Genomic DNA, 18,809 nt, shown 5'->3' on the forward strand with positions numbered 1-18,809 from the left:
ACACAGTTCTCCCATTCCTCACTGATTTTGAATATGACCTGCCATCATATACTAAATATTAGTTTTTTTATTGGTTATGTTTCTAGCCTTCCTATTCTGCTCTACCAATGTCCACCCTGTCTCAGGTCACAGTGTTGTTATTAAATTCTGGAATGTGTTTTAATTATTGTTAAGGGCAAGTCATCATTTCCTTCTCCCTGACTTTCTCTGTATTGATCCATATTATTTTATTTTCTTGTCTTACGCATTGGCTACACATCCAGAACAACTCTAAATGATACTGATAATAAACATGCTTATCTCAGTTTCTGATTTCAATAGGCAGGCCTAATTTAAGTCTTTCACCATTAATGTATGGGGCATTTAAGAATCTTATTTATCACTGCTAACAGTTTGCAGTAGGGATACAGGTTGAACTTGATCAATTTTTAAAAATTTGTCATCATGATTTTTATTAATAAAACCCACCAGAGACCTATAATGAATTTTATTAATAAATTTTCTAATATTTAATCATCCTTGAGTTCCTGAAATGATAAATACATTGCCCTTTTATTATATTATCTATAGCGGCGTTTTCCCAAACCATGTTCCAAGGAACATTCTTTTCAGATTATGTTTATAGATGTAGCACTTCAAAAATTAAGTATGTGCAGAGCTGTCTACTAAGGCTCTTTTCTGAAAGTTTTCTATACACTTACATCTTAGAGATTGCACGGAGCCTTACAGTAGACAAAAATGCTGAGCTTTAGATGCTACTACCTGAATATATTTGCTCAGGGTTTTACACAACCCCAGGAAGGAAAAAGTTGGTCCAGGATCTCCCTTTTGCATTAGCTCTGTCAGGATTTGCCATTAGGATAGAACTGTGAAGTTTCCCTTCTTTTTCAAAGCTCCAGGAACAGTTTAAACAGTGCAGGAATTCTCTGTTCCTTGAAGATGTAATACACTCACTGTCTAATCAATGGAGCACATCCTTTAGGAATTAAAGTCCTTCCACAACATCTTGACTTTTCTTCCCATGGTCAAGGGTGTGCTCACACCTCCCGACCCTCCCCCTTCACTTATTCACAATGTTCTCACTGAACGCCTGCCCTGGGACAGATGGTGAACCAGGTGCTGTCGGTGCCATGGTGACTGCCCTCATACAGCTGATATCCCAAGCACAAAAGAAGAGCTCTGGAAACTAAAAAACAGGAGAGCAGAAATAAAAACCTCAATGGAAGGAGTCATAAAGCTGAGGAAAATTCCTATGAATACAGAAAAAAGATGAAGAGATGGAAGACAGGAGAGGAAAGTTAAGAGGACGACTTTGGGAGGACCAACATTCTAGAAGTTCCAGAAAGAGAGAGACAAGCAGGGATGGAGGGGAGGAGGGCATCTTTGAAGTAATTCAAGATCATTTCCCATGAACACCTGAGATTCCAAAGAGAAGAGGCCAGGAGTGCCAAGCCCGAGATGTAAACAGACCACCAAGGGGCAGCATGTGAGGTTTCCGACATCGTGATGACAAGACCTAAAAGCTTCTAGAATTCCAGCAAAAGGAGGAGACAGAAGAGGTGGCCTTGAAGACATAATGGCCAAGCATTTTACAGGACTGAGAATGGACAGGAAGGGAACAAAAAAGGAGCTGGAGACCAGTTTGGAAGTGATGGCTGGGAGTGGTGGCAACGACAGTCCAGAGGATAGACTGGGGATTTGTTTGTTCTGGAGGTAGGACAGAATGATGGGCTGTACGTGGGGAATGAGGAAAAGTGAAGAAAGAAGGATGACTGCAGGACTTCTGGCTTAAGCACCTGGGTGTGTGGCTGTGCCACTGAGAGGACGACAGAAGGAACTGGTTTGGGGGCAAGGAGGGAATGAAAAGTTTGGAGCTTTCTTCCTTTGAAGTTTGAAATGTCTTGTGTAACAGCAAATGGAGAGGGCAAGTCAGGGGTTCGATCTGTAAGTCTGAGTTCAGAGACCTGGGCTTCAGGTTCCTGTGGAAGCCACCAGCATAATGCATGTCTGTTGATGCCACTAACTGGATGAGATGTCCCAGGGGAAGAGCATGTGGACAGGAGGAGGCCCAGGACCAAGTTCTGAGGAGCCCTAATATCCAGATGTCAGGGGGAGAAGGAGTCAATTTTGATTATTTATCAAATGAAACAGCTGGGAAACCACCTATTCTATTATTCTTTTTTTTAAGTTTCGGGGCAGGAACGCAGATTCAACACATCTTCCCTGGAGCTGCAGTTTTATCCCTCCCTTTGTGCGTGCATTCCTTTCTCACCTTAATTAGCCCTGCCAGAAGCCTATCTATAGTATATGTTTGCCATTCTCCAAAGAACCACCTTTGGGATGTATCACTTCTATTTGTTTCATGTTTTTTGTATCTTTACTAATTCTTTCCCCCACTTTCACTGTGTTCATTTTTTATCATGTTTTTCTAGTTTCTGGAGATAAGCTCTTCATGTACTTCATTTTTATTTGACTTTTCTTGAGAACAACTGACTGCTCTGTGTGACCAGTGCTGTTATCGTCGTCATTTGCTAAATTGTCAGCAATTGTGAAATTTTGAGTTCCTCTCTGAGTTATTTACAATGGTGTTCTTTTGCTTCTAAGTCGTTTGGGGGTTTTGTTCACTCTTTTATTATTGGTTCCTAAAGTTTACTGCGTGATGGTAAATACAATTTCTCCTTTTTGGAACTTACTGCATTTCACTGAGTGAACATTCTTATGTGCCTTATACTCACCCATCCTGGTATGGAAATATTGACAACCTTTGGTGAAATGAGAAAATTAAGAGCAACACTGGATATTTTCCTATACCTTAATTTATAATGATACATGGATTACAATTATGCAAGGATCCACTTTATTTGTAAACCATGTTCTAACACAGAGAGGCAGAATTAAGTGTTATGGGTTAAGTTCTAGTCAGACTATTTGGGTTTTGAAAACCATCGTGGTCACTTACTAGCTGTGTGACTCTAGGCAACTAACTCCGCATCTTTGTCCCTCGATTTCTTTAGCTGTTAAACAGGGATAACACTGGTACCTATCTTAATTTATAATATATACAACCAGTGGTATATAACACTGATGCACAGGCTCAACAAGTACTGCTTGTTATTTAATAATTACAGAACATTTTACAAAGCAAAACAAAAACAATTAGAAATCCTCTTGTATTGTTATTAAATTTTTTAAGCAATTTTACTGATCGGTAAAATTCTAGTCTTGGAACCATTTCCCTATGATATGGTCAACTCTTACATATGCTCTACAGATACACACAGATGTGGGTTCTATCTGTGGTATATAGAATTCTGTGGCTCTAATAATCTTATAAAGTCCTGGATGTCTTTACTGACATTACTTAAAAAGGGGTAAGTGACATCTTTAATCAACTTCAAGTACTGTGCAAAAGGACTGGCACTGACTAGCAGGACTCTGGAAGGAGTAACAGCTTCCTGACAGATGTGCAGAGCTATCTGGCCGAGGAGCCAAATCACCTTTGATGTCAACACACCTCCTGCAGCATCTCTGTCTCCTGCCAGTCTGGAAGTATTTTTGAGTCTCATCTAAAGGATTCAGCTTCTTGGTATTCCAGCTCATGTGTATGAGACTTGGCATGACCACAAAAGTCAAGAGTTAATGGTGTCACCATCTTACTCCCATCCCAAAGTTTAAAACCTTACAACCCTCCCTCTACACATCACTGCCAAATCTGTCTTTGGAATACCTTGGCTGCATGTTACTTCAATAATTCCCTGGCATGAAGCAAATAAAGTTTAAACTACCAGACTAATCTTAATTTAAGTGTCTCCTGAAGTTCATATAAATGTTAAAAACATTCAAAGAGGCTGTCCCTCAGTGTTGGGAAGAGGGGAGATTTTTACTGTTCACTTTTGAGTGGTCTTGGAACACTTACAGCATGGCGATGCCCCAGTGCTTCCCTGCTCTCTCTCCTGCCGCCTGGAAACCAGAGAGGCCAATGAGGGCCACCGTGGGTGTGATGGTCAGGGGTCCGATGTATTTCAGCAGAGCCCCAGGCAGGCCTAGGAGGCCTATAACCACTTCTATCAATGAGGACATGATGATGGCTCCCTGGATCTGAAGCAAGAGAGGACACAGACGTAAGAGCAAGTTGCTTATACATCACACACTCTAAATGTCACCTGCAACGACAACTGAGAATTCTGTAAGACACCAAGTTATTATATAACAGGCATAACATAGCTGGAAAATTCCTGGCAAACCCCAAAAGAAACCAGTGGGGGTTACTGGGATCTAGCAAACTTAAGTATAACCTGACTAATGTAAGAGTATTACAGAAATGGGCACTGGACACGAAGTCAGCTTGCCTATTCTCACTGATTGAGACAGACATAATTTATAATTCTCATTTAAGACACAACATTCATAACCAGCCTCAGAGGAACAATGCAGTACAAAGATTCTTGACTTTAAAAAGTAAGTCGCTGCAGGACATTCAGAAGATAGTGTTATTGACAAAAATTCTAAAGGAATGTTTCTACTGTGCAGAATGGCCATATCTGTGTTAATTCTGAACTAATGGTGAATGATCTTATAGGTTTTGGAAAATCCGGATAAACTGTCAGCTGTTCTTCATACCTAAGGACTCCTACGCCCTGTTCTATTCAAGTACACTGAAGAAGACAAGTGTTTTTAATTCCTTCCACCAATACAGGCAAACACTGAGGCCAGAATAAATAGTTTTGCAACCTATCGACTCTGTGGCTCCTTCCAAAGGGAGCTGTTATGCCGGAGGGTGTAAGCAGACAGGTCTGTGGGTACACATGAGGAGAGGAGGAGAAAGGAGGATGGAAAAGAGGGTAAGAAACAATACTGTCTGGTCACACAAAGCATTTCTGCATGCTTTATTTTACAGTGATGCCATCTACATTTACTTTAACAACAGAAATGAACATGTCAGTACCTGAAACAGAAAAAGAGCAACTGCAATTTACTGGTCACGACCAACACTGAAAATAAGTAGAAACACAAAGAAGCCATAAGCAGACAATGTTTATCTTTTACCTCGCGTATCCGAGGATACCAGATGTGTTCTGTATGTAACAGCTCCGTTGTTCCATTGGCAACCAAAACATCTTAAAAACAAAAACAAAGACAAAATTTTTCTTGGAGTGACACTGATGTTTCACGGGACATATTCATTTCACTCTTTTTAAGAAGAATTTCCTCCCTGTTCTAAGTGTATTTGTATAAATACTCATCCCTAAAATTCAAGTTACAACACTATGGCATATCATACTGAGAGGTGGATTCCCCCATTGCTAATTTAACCAAATTTATTCATCAACAAGCGCTCCCGGCTTCTCAAAAGCTGACTGAACTAGTGATATACATTGCTAGTCCCAGCCTAATACAAAGACCAACCTTTGCAAGCAGCTCTTTGACATGCCCAATAGCAAGGTTGCCTGATTGAGATTTTAAAAACCTAGATAAAACAGAGGCCCTTTTCCTGTTCCTAAATCAAATCAGTGGTCACAAAGCAACTCCTAGGAGCAAGGAAGGAAACGAGGGCTAGAAAACTTTGCTCCTATAACCTAAAAATTTAACAATATTTTGAGAGTACAACAGGTCTATGTGATTTCCTCAAATCCCCTATCTGATCTCTTCTTGACCTTACTGGGTTATTTAAGGATCTTTGCAATCACTATGAGGAGAATGGGAGGGGGAATGAAAGTCATTTGCAGAAAACCAAAGCAGCCAGATCCTTAAAAAGCAGAGATGTTTCAGAGAAGGGATGCTATTGCAGCAAAGAGAGTTGTTTAACTGGTGGTTCAAAAAAATCCACTGAAAGAAAGAGGCAGAAAAATAGCACAAATATTTTTCTATTCTTTCCCCATATTTATCAATTTCATTAGCACAGAGAAATGAGGTCCTTTTCTGGTCCTTACTTGCTTTGGGGTTAGGGATGAACAAGTGGATAGAGAGAGACAGAAACATGATCCACAGATTGGAGCGTTCTAAGCTGTTTGTTGGTTGTGTGTTCTGTGCCTGATTCCAGAAAGGATTTAACACTGCTGGGGGCAGCACGCCCAGGCCTCCCTTCTATCACCTGCATTAAAGGACCCCAATGACATATGTGGAAATAACTGCAATTACCTGTGGTGTTACATTTCCATTTATCTAAAGACAGGATGGCTCGAGCAGGGGCCAGAAATGCAAAAGCACTGGCCTGAAACAGGGGTAACCTAAAAGAAACGAGACCAAAACCATGATCACGGCATCAGGAACTACCGAGGTAGTTCACTATTTGACAGCTTAACAGTCTTTTCCATAGACAAACAGCACATGAGTAAATGCAGGCACACCTGGAAGAAAGAGCCCCAGTCTGCAAAGATGTCCTCGGCCACACAGCCAGAGATGCTGGCTTCTCCGTCCTCCCCTCCTGCTGTTCTCCCCACAGACAGCCCCAGGGTGGGCCCTGGGGGAGCTCTGTGGTCAGTGCCAGCACCCCAACACCAGCCCCTGCCATCACCACCTTTCCCCTTGGGGGTGGGGGATGCGGGCATTTGGATGTTTCTGTCCTGCTGAGCTTGTGAGCTCCTTATTAATAAACATCAGTGTACATCTTCTATTTTACCATCCTCCTCCTCTTCTTTCTCCTCCTTTTCAAATTCTTATTGGTTATCATGGAAAAAAATCTATCTCCCCCTGTCGTTCCATTTTGTAAGTCAAAAACTGCCCTAAATCACTGAGGGTAAGCATTAAAATCACGTGAGCTATCTATCTATTGAGGAAAAGGAAAACTGTAAGTTACAAATCAACAGTAGATACAATATTCTTCTTAATCATAAAAAATACTCAAAAGTGCTCGAAATCTTATTTTTAAAGGACCCAGAAAGCTTGCAGACTCTGTTAAATTTCCTGCCTCCAATGTCAAACTAAATGCAGAGATCCTCAGATGCCATCATTCAATCACATTTTAGATACTTCATATTGACTTTATGAACACTGGTACTACTCAAATTCAAAAGATTTTGTCATTTATTATTAGAGATGTATAATGGGCTAACATGGGAACTCAATCACTATCTTTAACATTACTTTGCGGGTAAAATATGAAACTAGCCTTTGGTTAGCAAGGTTAGGAACTCCTAGATGTCCAGATCATTCTTAAATACTCCTAAGCAGCCTTGAATCAGTGTCCTGGCCAGCAGGATAGGAAGCCAGCATGCTCTCCTCTGAGCTGGCAGCATATTCTGCCCTGAGTGATACGGTAACTGGACTGAGAAACAGTGGCTCTGGCTGAAGGACATGTAGCCGCTTTACAAGTCCAGAGCTGGTACACACTATTCTGAGCTATATGAGGGTTAAGATTCTTTTGTTCTCCTGGCCATTTTAATCCTGCAATGAAATCAATTGAGAGATGCTGGCTTTAAGACACAGAGGCAGGCTGCACAGTACAAACCAGATGCAATGCTAGCGGCCACTCCCATGGGCATGCCCTCCACAACCATCCATTAATAAATTACCTGTTGGAGGGGCCTGGCGCATAGTACCATCAAAAGTGGAGTGAAGGTCCCCTGAAGTGGGAATGTATAGCAAAAGGAAAACGCTGCTTGATTTACAAAAATTCCTTAAGCACGATTTTTCAGAAATGTACTGAAAGGGTAAAGGGAGGTCAGCATCTAATCAGGAATGGATGCTACTTCAAATGGTCCAAACAGCATCTGTTTTACTATCATTTCATGTTTCAAGCAATGTAATATGGATTAATATGGATTGCATTTAGAAATCATCCTTAGGACCACTGCAATCAACCCTGCATTGGTGACTCACTGGATGTGGGAAAGTGAAGACTGGCTCTGGGCTCCACTTCCGGTGACATGAGTCTCAGTTTGAACCTGCCTGTTGCCTGGGCACCTTTCAGGGAGTGCATTTTATGGCTTTCACCATGACCAAAGGCCTTGAGAGCACTGCTGCAAAGGAGCTCACTCACTTTCACACAACCAGGCCCCTGGGTTCCTTTGAAAGTGGGTGCTAACAGAAAATTCTCACATGTGCTGCCCCAGACAAAGTCTCCCAAGATGACCTGGTAAAAGATGCACATGCCGGCTTATGTGTTCACTCTGCAGCTACGCACACTGCCTGCCACAAGCAGTTCTGGCTGAAAGACAAGCAGCAGGCTTACAGTAAGTATCCCAGCAGTGAAGTGTGGTCTCCATAACTGGCAGCATAAATCAGTGGCTTGACTGAAATATTCTTAGGGAAAGTTGCAGCGAGAGCACACTACTTCATTAAACAAGAGCTCCCCTAAATCAAAATCAACAAAGCCAATTTTCCAAAAAAGAGATTTGAAGATGATAAAGCACTTGATATTCTCAGCTGATAAAGTGGCTTTTCAGGCACTTCCCCAGCATGAAGCTGGTCAATTCCTGGGGCTCTTCACTCACACAATCACCTAAACCTCAGATCCCTGGGCTCTGCAAGCAGACAGGACTGTCTGCTATTTTATTCTCTACTGATGACTGGAAAGGAAACAAATTAAACTGTGCTTTTCTTTACATAAGAGGTTAGCAAACTGGACAGTGAAACAAATCTGGCAAACTACTGTTTTCATTGAGTAGAGTTTCACTGGGACATAGCCACCCTCACTCATTCACGAGTTGTCTGTGCCTGCTTTTATGCTTCAATGGTAGAGCTGAATAGTCAAAACAGAGAACACAGAGCCTAAAATATTCACTGCTTATCACTCTATGGAAAAAATTTTGCCGACCTTAAGTATATCTTAAATATGTGAAGTGTATCTTAAATATGTGAAGATACCCCAAAAATGGATTTTTGCAGATGGAAGTTTTTAAAGTTAATAGTGTTGCTGGATGCCATTAAGAAAAAATCCCTGAGCAGACAGTCACCTTTGTAGTGACACATTCCCATGTCAGGCTCTAGCCCCAGGACAGCAAAAGAACCTAACCAGCCCCAAACAAGTTCTTACTATGTTCAAAACCCTGCTGGAGGTGCCTCATTTCCTCCTCGGTGTCCAGGTGACCTGAACCCATTCCCCAGTCTAGTCTCTCACCGGCCACTTTACATGCCTGCACTCCAGGCAAGCGGTCTACTTTCTTGCCTCTGAGCCTTTGCTCATCTCTTATGTCATCAATTCATTGCTAATGCTCCATTTCTATTCAACATTGAAGGCACAGAGAAAATACCACTTCCTCTAGGAATCGTTCTCGGCTCCCTTTTTGTCCAATTTTTATCTCCCCCCTTTTTTTTGAATATCACCATAGACACATGGATTCATTTTTTATTCAATTTAATAATATACTTCCATGACTATTCCTTTTAATAATTAAATTGTCTCAAACTTGCCCACAGCAGCACAGTTCCAGAATTATACCAATGTCACTACTAACAAGACTACTAAGTTTAAGACTTCTCTGTGTTTTCTTTTTCTTAGAATATATCCCATTCAGAGTGTGCAAAGTACTATGTTCTAAAGTCTGTGAATTAATTCTTTTCTCCATGTGGTCAGCAATTTGACATAAAGTTAGGTTCACTTGTTTCTGTTTGTATTCAATTTTAGGGTTTGTGTTTCTTCATCCTTTTAGATTTTATGTTTTGGATATGCTGAACATTTTACGGTTAAAAAAAAATCAAACCATATAGAGATATACCAGGAAAATGTCACTCCTATCCCCTCCAACCCCCAAATCTGACTTATTGATCATTAACCATTTTTATTAATTTCTAACTTATTCTTGTTTCTTCAAACATATACACACTCTTTTGCAACTTGTTTTTTCAATATATTCCGGAACTTACTGTATACCAGTTCATGGAAATCTTTCTTATTCTTTCTCAGGGTTGCACAGTAATTCATTGTGTGATGTATGGTAGTTTCCTACAGATAGGCATTTAAGTTGTGTTAACTATTTTCCCATTACAAATTACACAGCAATAAAAAAAAACTTTTTGTATTTATTTTGCATTTGTGGGAGTATATCTCCAGGGTAAATTTCTAGAAGTAGGTTGCTGGATCAAATGATAAATGCATATGTACTCTAGATATCGTAACATTCCTCTTCACAGGGACTGAATTATTTTCACTCCTGACAGCAATGTGTAACAATGCCTGTTCTCCCACAGCTTTGCCATCAGAGTGGCTTGTCAAAATCATTTTTTGGGGCTTCCCTGGTGGCGCAGTGGTTGAGGGTCTGCCTGCCGATGCAGGGGACACAGGTTCGTGCCCCGGTCCGGGAAGATCCCACATGCCGCGGAGCGGCTGGGCCGATGAGCCATGGCCGCTGGGCCTGCGCGTCCGGAGCCTGTGCTCCGCAAAGGGAGAGGACACAACAGTGAGAGGCCCACGTACCGCAAAAAAAAAAAAAAAAAAAAATCATTTTTTGTTAATCTGACAAAGGAGACAAATGGTATCTCAGGGTAGCTTTAGTTTGTATTTCTTATTATAAAGTCAATTTGATCCTTTCTTATGGTGAAGGGCCATTATATAGCTTTTTATGTGGCTATTCATGTCTTCTGTCCTTTTTTTCTATACCATTTTTGGTAATTTTTAACTTTGATTTTTCAGAGTTCTTTCTATATTGGAGATATTAGAACTTATCTATATTATGAATATTTTCTCCAGTTTGTCATTTTTGTTTGTTTATGGTATATTTTTACAATGCAAAGCTTACAAATTTTAAAACATTTAATGGCATCAAATTTATTATCCTTTTATTGTTTCTGGAGTTTGAATCCTAGTTTAAAAGTCTTTCCCAACTTCTAGTTATAAAGGAATTTGCCCTCGTTTTATTCTAATGGTTATATAGTATCATGTTTCTTACATTTGGATCTCTAATCCATTTTCAGTTGATTCAAAGAAAACTTTTAACTAAAGGCAAATCTAACCTTTATCTTCAAGTCCATGATATTCTGGTCTTATATGTAAATATCAAAATTATATAAACTATCTCAGTCAACACTTCCAATTAGACACACTCCTAGGGAACCTCAGTAGGAAGCAGCCGACTGGCTCCTCTCCCAGCTCCCAGCAGAAGGCTTCGTCCAGACAGAGCACAGCAATTTAGGAGGGTTGGCTGGGTACAATTTTGATAACCTTTTCAATCATGATAGTATCAACTATTTCAGGTCAAAAGTTTGTTTTATTACTTAAAGATCTAGCCAGTCACAGAGAAGCATAAGGGAACTCTTTGGGGTGTGGCAATGCTCTATCTGCTGGTTGTGGTGGTGATTAAGTGACTGTACACATGGGTAAAAACTCATCTAACTATGCAAGTGAAAAAGGGAAAATTTTACTGTATGTCAATTACCCCTCAATAGATATGACTTAAAAAAATTATGTCTATAAAGTGTCTTTCTGGGAGGAGAAATGGGGGAGGATGGTAACATGGTCCTTAGAATACTAGAATGAAGTCAAATAGTTACAAAAAACACAAAATTTAAAAAAAAAGAAAAAAGAGTTTCCCTCTGGGTATTTGACAAGAAGCTCTATCCTCTGCTCCTGTGTAGTGCTGCTCTATCCCTGTACAGCTTTCGCCAGGCAGTCACCTGCCTGAAAAGGAATGATAAAAGGGAGAATTAGTGGGCCATGAGGAAGAAGATGAGCATTTTAGAACAAGTGGGAACATACGGGGCAAGTGAGATGTGACGTTCAAAGAAAAAAGACTGTGGGGAACTAAATTCATTAACCCCACATATACTAAGAGGACTTAGTCTCCTAGTCTCCTGGAGCATCAGAAATATTAGCAAACAGAGAAACAGCATGTTCACTGAATGGGGAGACCACCCAGAAAAGCTAGAGTTGAAGAAGTCCACCTGTGGCCATGTGGCCAAGGAGCACACCCAACCCCTGCCATGTCATCAAGGACAAGCTGCTCCATTTGGCATACCAGCCTTGCCCACTGCACCCCCATCTGCCTCACCTACACCCACCCTTCCAGAGGGTCCACTAAAATAATGAGCACCAACAGGCAAGTGTGGGCGAGTGCCAGGCATTATCTTATTTGATGCTCACTAACAAATTTATTATTATTATTATCATTTTATGGAGGAGCAAAGGGGACTTTGAGACCAGGTAACTTGCCCAAAGCCACAGAGCTGGTAAACAGTAGAATGGGAGTGACGCCACCTCTGAAGCCAGAGCCCCTCGACACAGCTGGTGAGGGCAAACCTTCCTCCAAGGTCACTACCTCCAGGTTCTCACTGGCCCCCATGTTTTTAATGTACTACCTATAATTCTTTGAGTTAAATAAACAGTAATTTTTTTTTTTACATGGGGGCAGGAAAAACCTACGACTTGCTATTAAGAGCCTGCTTAACATCACAGGCTCACTATCATCTACACAGTAATTTTAATGTTCACCCTGAATCAACTATGCCTTTGGCCCCATCTCCCAGTTTACAACAAATAGGGGGATTGTGGAACAAATCAAATACCACCACAAGGACACAATCGGACATATTCAGACCACGGGATGCTCAACGAGACAACTGGCCTGGACTCTTTAAGAAGAGGATGATGTGGAAGAAAAATGTAGGGACTATTTATTACTAGACCAAAGAAACACAACAAACAAATGCACCACACGAACTTGATTGGATCCTAGTTCAGAGAGGTGGAGGGAATAGCCATAAAAGATATTTTAGGGACAACTAGGGGAATTAAATATAGACTGCATATTAGATGATATAACTCAGCTTTCTCAGGTGTGGTAAACGGTTACACAGGCGACCCTCATTCTTAGGAGAGTATCTGGGGGTGAGCCATCATCATGCTGCCTGAAATTCTCAAGTAATTTAAAAAATTGCACATACACCCCCACACAAACACATATACAGGAAAAGAATGTGGGGGAAAATCCCAGTCTCCCCTACCCCTATCCAAGCACTGCATCTCTCCATTCTTCTAAATTTTATCAACAGTTAAGAGTTCAAAGCCTTATACTTGAGACTTTAAAGTATCCTGGAGCTGCCTCCTATACCGTACAGGTCCCAGAACCAAAGGAGATGGAAGACAGGGTAGCTCTCTCCTCAAGGCAGACAACTCTGTTAGAGACCAGGCTGCTGCACCAGCTACAATGACTCTCTCAGCCAAAACCCTACCTTTTCTCAGCAAAGGAATATTCTGTGTGTCTACAGCAGGCCTGTTATGGCCAAGAGAGGCTCTCAAGAAACGGGCCACTCCACCTGCAATTTTTTCTTTTGCTGGAGAGCTGAGAGAAAGGCCTCCAAGAGGCACCTGGAACAAAAAGCTGGATGTGGTCCCCAAACACAGCACCTGCACACCTCAGGGAAAGCTGGAGGTCAGCATGGTGTGCAAGGGGGCAGGGTCCATCCCAGAGGGCCCTCCTTCACCCCCAGCTATGCATAACACCCGAGGACAAGGGCTCTGGGAAGCTCAGAGCTGCTATCAAAGCTTGGTCTCTGATGGAAAAGACAACGGCAGCCTAGGTTATGCATGAACTGAGTCCTCCCCAAAGCCAGGGAGGCATAGCTGCTGCTGGCTGGCTAACATCTGAGTTAGGGGACTCTGAACCCTGCCCCTGCTCTTGGGATTTTAAAGGTTTTTTACTAATTCCTGGAAAGAGCCCAAGGGGTAGGTTGGATTGAAATCAATCAGAATAAGGTTTGATTTCAGCAATCTGAAACCTCACCCAAGGGCACTCGACAGTAAAGACCTCGTTGAAAGCAAACTGCAGGGGATAAAAGTCAAAGAAAAGAAGGAAGAAGGAAAAGGCTGGATGGGAGGAGGGGGATGGAAGAAGCAGCTGTCACAGAAACTACCCATCTCCAACAGGTGGAAGCCCTGGGAAGCACTAAAGCCACAGAAGTCACACAACTGGGGCAGAGACATATGGCCTCCATTTCAAAACAAGTCATGATCTCTGGAGGAAAGGAAAGCATGTTCATGCCAGGGGAGATGTGTAGTGAAGGAAGGAGGGTCTGCAGCACACGCTGCATCAGACACATTTTCTGTGTCCTTGGCCAGCCCAGCCCATGGAAAACATGGCCCCAAAGGAGTATTTTACAACACAGCATCTTAAAGTCGGCATTCTGAGCTTGTGTTCAGGTTTGCAAAGGCACACATCTGTTTCACCCTCACTTTTTCCATATCAATTTTGGTTATTTTTATGGAATGAAACAACTTTCCAGGAACAGCATGCCACTCTTCACCAGAGTGCCCGTGTGAAACACGGAGCAGGGATGACCTGGCCACAGCCCAGAGGATGGGAATGCTTATACTTCCTACCTCGGTTCTAGACCTGTGATCATGGTCTTAGCTTCCTCACAATACAGGCCCCACCCCTCAGAGGCATGGACTATGGCTGGTCTCTAGGTCCCATGTACACACTACATCCAGTGCAAGGGAGTACTGGGTACTCAACAGGTAAACACACGAAGAAACGGACAGAACTCAGACACACATGGCAAACCACTCAGAGTTGTAAAAGTCTGAAAATCTGTCCCAGAAATCATGAAAGCTGAACATGATTTTCCTTCTGCAGCTCTCTGCCTAAGGAAATGAGTGTGAACTGCAAACAAACACCAACAAACACGTACAGGCCATCTGCAATCCTATGTCTGTGATACTGGGAATAAACCCCACTCTTGGCACATCAGCCTTTCTTTCCCACTGTCCCACCTTGATATTCCCTCTGCCCCAACTGCTTTATCTGTTTGATCCTGTTGTGATCAGGAAGTAAATGCACAAGTCTGTTAAGATGATAATTCACAGTCTACGATGAGGGTCTATGTTAGCAAGCAGCAGAATTAAAAGGCTTTTCACATTATTCATACTCTGTAACTTCCCAAATGTATTTTAGGAAGACCTTATAATAATCTACAAAAACACAGTGATGGCAAATGTCATCCACAGGACACCTTAGGAAGAGCCTCCTGTCATTTTCACAAAAGGAAACTGGGAGCTGGAGAGGTCTTCTGTCCAGAGTCATAACGCTGCATAGGTCCCTCTAACTTCTCATACTCACTCATTTCACTCCCCCGTGTGCGAATGGGGAAGAAACCATCATTTGCCATGTGGCATAAGCTAATGCTTTACTGGAAACTGTAGATTCTGACTGCCCATGGGATTAAAGTTGATCATTACAATATTCAACAACTTGATTTTAACTAACACTGGCAATGTTGCTGCTCTGGCTTTGGTGGGTCCCCTGGAATAGGCCAAGGGATGCTCAACCCTGCCCCCGTTCTGAGTAAGTATTGGGTGCCAGAGGTGGGTCCCCACTCTACTGAGGTCTGAGTGCCAATTTTGGTCTGCTGGAAATACTAGAGGAGTGGGATATTTGGCCACTCCTGAGATCTCTGCTCTTCTTTTACGAAACCCACAGGAAAACCAGGGGCAAGGGTGTGAGAGGTGATTCAGCTAGTAGGGGTAGCCCTGCCTCTTTGGGCACCATGGAAGGAAGGGAAGATGGGTAAAGAGGAGTTAAGAGTTTTAACAGAAAAGAGTGAAGGACAGGGAGATGCAGAGGATGGAGGAGATGGGACACATGAATAAACAGATACAGCAAACAAACCCCAGAGGTGGTGACCAACCAGGCAGGGAAGGAAATGCCTCTCACCCACCTCATCATCTGGGTTCACCTTCACACAGCAGGCCCTCAAATATATGCTGGATAAAACTAAAAAGAATGTATCAACAACAGCTTGAGGCTTTGTGGAGCTGGAAACCATGGCGCTGAGTGCCTTCTCACTGTTTCCCTACTAGATGGGAGCTGGAGGCAAGGATTCCAGGCAAGAAAAAGGTGCTGTAGCACAAAGAAGGGAGTAGAGCAAAAGTTAACTGACTCCTCTTTTCCCATCTTCCCCTCCTTCCACTGTGCTCCTTCAGGGGGAGGGGAGGGGGTAAACTGCACTGACCCAGGCTGCTCTGTTTAGGTCTCTTGTGCCCCAACGATGGGCAAGAGGGTCCTGAACGGGTGCCCTCCCATAACTGAAAGCACACACCAAAAGTTACCCCAAACTCTCCCTACTATGTCACCATTAGGCAACTGTGCCCAGCACAGCCAGGCTCAACTGTCAGTCAGGGTTAGCCTCCCTGATATGAGACCAAGGCAGAGCTGCACCTGGTACCTCCTGTACATCAGTAAACACGTCTTTCATTCCCTCTTCAAGTCAACCAACAATTCTCAACTAGAGGCACTGCCCAAATTTACAGATGGTTTGTGCTACAAGTTCCCTGATGAGCTAGCTGTTTAGAAAAAGAATATTTCCCCAGAGAACCAGTGTCCTGTGTACACTTGAGTCGGTCAATAAAAGCTTTCTAATCCTTTCTGGCTTTGAAATACAGAACCTTGAATGCTGTGTCAAAAGAATGAAAGATGCTGCCAGCCAAATTTAACTACCTGGGCTCTAAGAAAATGAATCAAGTCCTCTCTGGAATGCCTGAACACATCTCCTTCCCCTAACAGGTCAATAACACCCTGACTTTCCCTCAGGGGTCCCCTAAGAAGACCCTCCCTTCTGAGGTAAGGGATCTACTCAGCATGGTGGCTGCAGGCAGTCCTGCAGGGGCTGGGGTTTTGAGAACCCCAAGAGCTAGCCAGCCCTCACAGCCTTCCTTCCATCAGCAGAACTGCTAGGGAGCTGCCGTATCCCTCCTGAGGACATTGCTTATGCCGCCAACCAGGATGCCCTAACACTGTTCTTCCCATATTCTCCTGCCCCGCCCCCCCTCAAGTAAAGGTCACCCTGAGGATTCTGACTCACTGGAATACACTCCATGATTCCCAAGCTGCCTTCTTTTCCCTCTGCCTTTGCTCCCATTTTCCTAGCAGGGAAGGCAGACTGTCTGTAATGGAGTGAGAGACAGAACTCGCATGTTTACTCTGCTGTCCTCCCCCTGAGGACAGTCCTGTCCCCACAGGCTCCACCCCTTGAGCAGCACCCTAGGGTAGAGGAAAAGGCTGCATGTGAAGAGGGTGGAAGAAGGGGACAGGAGGGGACAAAGCAAGCCTGCAGGAGGAGGTAAGACAGGACAGTTCTTTTCCTACCTATGCCAGCTCCATACCCATTTAAGCTGGGGACTGGGGATGCAAAGCGCAGTTCTGGCATCAAGGAAGGAAACACGAATCAGCAAGAAAAGACACAAACAAAAAAGGACAAAGTGGAATAAGAGCCACATTAGAAGAACATACACAAGGTGCATGTGTGGGAATTCAGAGAGAAAGGAGGCTTTGGGAAGTCAGGGATGCTTCACAGAGAGGAGAGGGGCAAGCCAGGACTGGAAGGCTGCAGCGAAGCACAAGCACAGGATGGCAAGACAGCAGGGTGGGCTCGGGGAGGAACTCACCCCTGGGTGAGTGCAGGGAAGGGGACTGCAGGGCGCAGGGACATGGCTGGAAGGGTGGTGGGACAGAAAACAAGGGAGAAGTCTACAGGGTGGGCACATCTGTTTTTTTAAACAGGGAGTAGGGCTGTAGCCTGGTAACACCCAGGAAGATGCAAACACTGAAAGACAGCACTAGAGTAGCACACAGAGCAGGGCAGAGGAGAGTAGCCCTGGAGGCAGGGAAACCAACTAGGAACCTAGTAGAACAGTCTAGGCCTGAACTTCAGGAATGGGGGCAGGGAGGGGGTACTGGAGAGAAAACTTGCCCTGCCAACTGGTGGGATGGAAGGAGCTGAGAGTGAGTATGTTTCCAGCCTGCACAACTAGGTGGGAAGCGGTGCCACCCACCTAGAGAAGAAACACAGTAGCGTTGGGGGAAGGCAGGGCAAATGCCACTAGGACACACCTCCCTATACTCCAGTCAGTCCCTCTAAGCAGCCCTAGGTGAATGGCAGTACTTAATGCTTCATGGGTGCTTCAGCATCCCCAATTTAGTGCCCCAATCTCACCTGCATCCAAAAGTTGTCTGCAGCAAAGTTGTGATTCCCACGCAGAAGAAAATGGTCCCGATGAGCTGGCTGGTGGCCCACTGGTCAAATCCCACACACATGGCATCGGCCAGCAGAAAGGGCACCGCGATGGTGCCGCTGAAGCACGTCAGGTAATGCTACGGGTGACAGGGAGACAGAGGGGAAAAGAATAAACCCTTCTTTGTATTTTTTCTGATTTTACCCTAACTTTGCCCACCCCCCTGTTGTTTTTAAAAAGTTACACACATGAAGAATTTGGTTTTTTAGATACACACTCTTATCATATGCCAAATCATCTCTGTTTTTTGCATTTCTCCTTTCCATTACATTTTCTTGTCTTATCACTAACTTGTATTATTAATTATTACTTGCATGAATCCAGACCAGCACAAAGGAAGTACTCAACACAAACACTGGTAGTGTTTTATTTATATAATTCTTACTGGGAATATTTGCTTTTTTAAAATGCTTTTCAGCATCAATTGCTAAAACCATAGGTCTTTCTCCTCTAATCTGTTAACATGAACCGTGTGGCACTGAACCATTCTAGTTAGTCATGCTAGATTTTTCTTCTGGGATTTGATATGCCAATATTTTATGTAGAATTTTACATCTATGTTCTTGAGATAATTCGTCCTTTTTTTTTTTTTAATTCTTTTAGGTCTGGGGATTAAAGTTACAAGCTTCATTGCACAAGGCGTTTTCCATCTTTTTCTATGGTCTGGCATTGTTTAACAGCAATCAGGGAAGGGCTAGGGTCACACAGTAGCTGTGGGAATCCTCCAGAAAGAGCCCATCCCACTCTTCCTTTAGGGCCCCTCCCCCATTCCTTGTGGCCCTGGCAGGACATTCCAGCCCTCACTGCTCACTTCCCTTCCTCCCAGAGGCCTACCTGTTCAGTTCCTACTTCTGTTCTGCAAACTTCC

At 43.3% G+C, this 18,809-nt stretch overlaps 1 protein-coding gene across 2 annotated transcripts in view; it reads right to left on the bottom strand.

The window, feature by feature from the left end:
• SLC23A2 (solute carrier family 23 member 2) overlaps positions 1-18,809 on the bottom strand; it is a 148,348-nt gene that overhangs the window by 24,206 nt on the left and 105,333 nt on the right. For both annotated transcript variants that reach the window (XM_079944025.1, XM_079944026.1), the window contains 4 exons: positions 17,863-18,020; positions 6,139-6,227; positions 5,047-5,117; positions 3,917-4,098 (listed from right to left, as the gene is read on the bottom strand). In XM_079944025.1, the coding sequence (XP_079800151.1) occupies positions 3,917-4,098; positions 5,047-5,117; positions 6,139-6,227; positions 17,863-18,020 (500 nt within the window). The remainder of the gene's footprint in view (positions 1-3,916; positions 4,099-5,046; positions 5,118-6,138; positions 6,228-17,862; positions 18,021-18,809) is intronic.

This window comes from Stenella coeruleoalba (genome assembly GCF_951394435.1).
Source record: "Stenella coeruleoalba genome assembly, chromosome: 15".
NCBI lineage: Eukaryota > Metazoa > Chordata > Mammalia > Artiodactyla > Delphinidae > Stenella > Stenella coeruleoalba.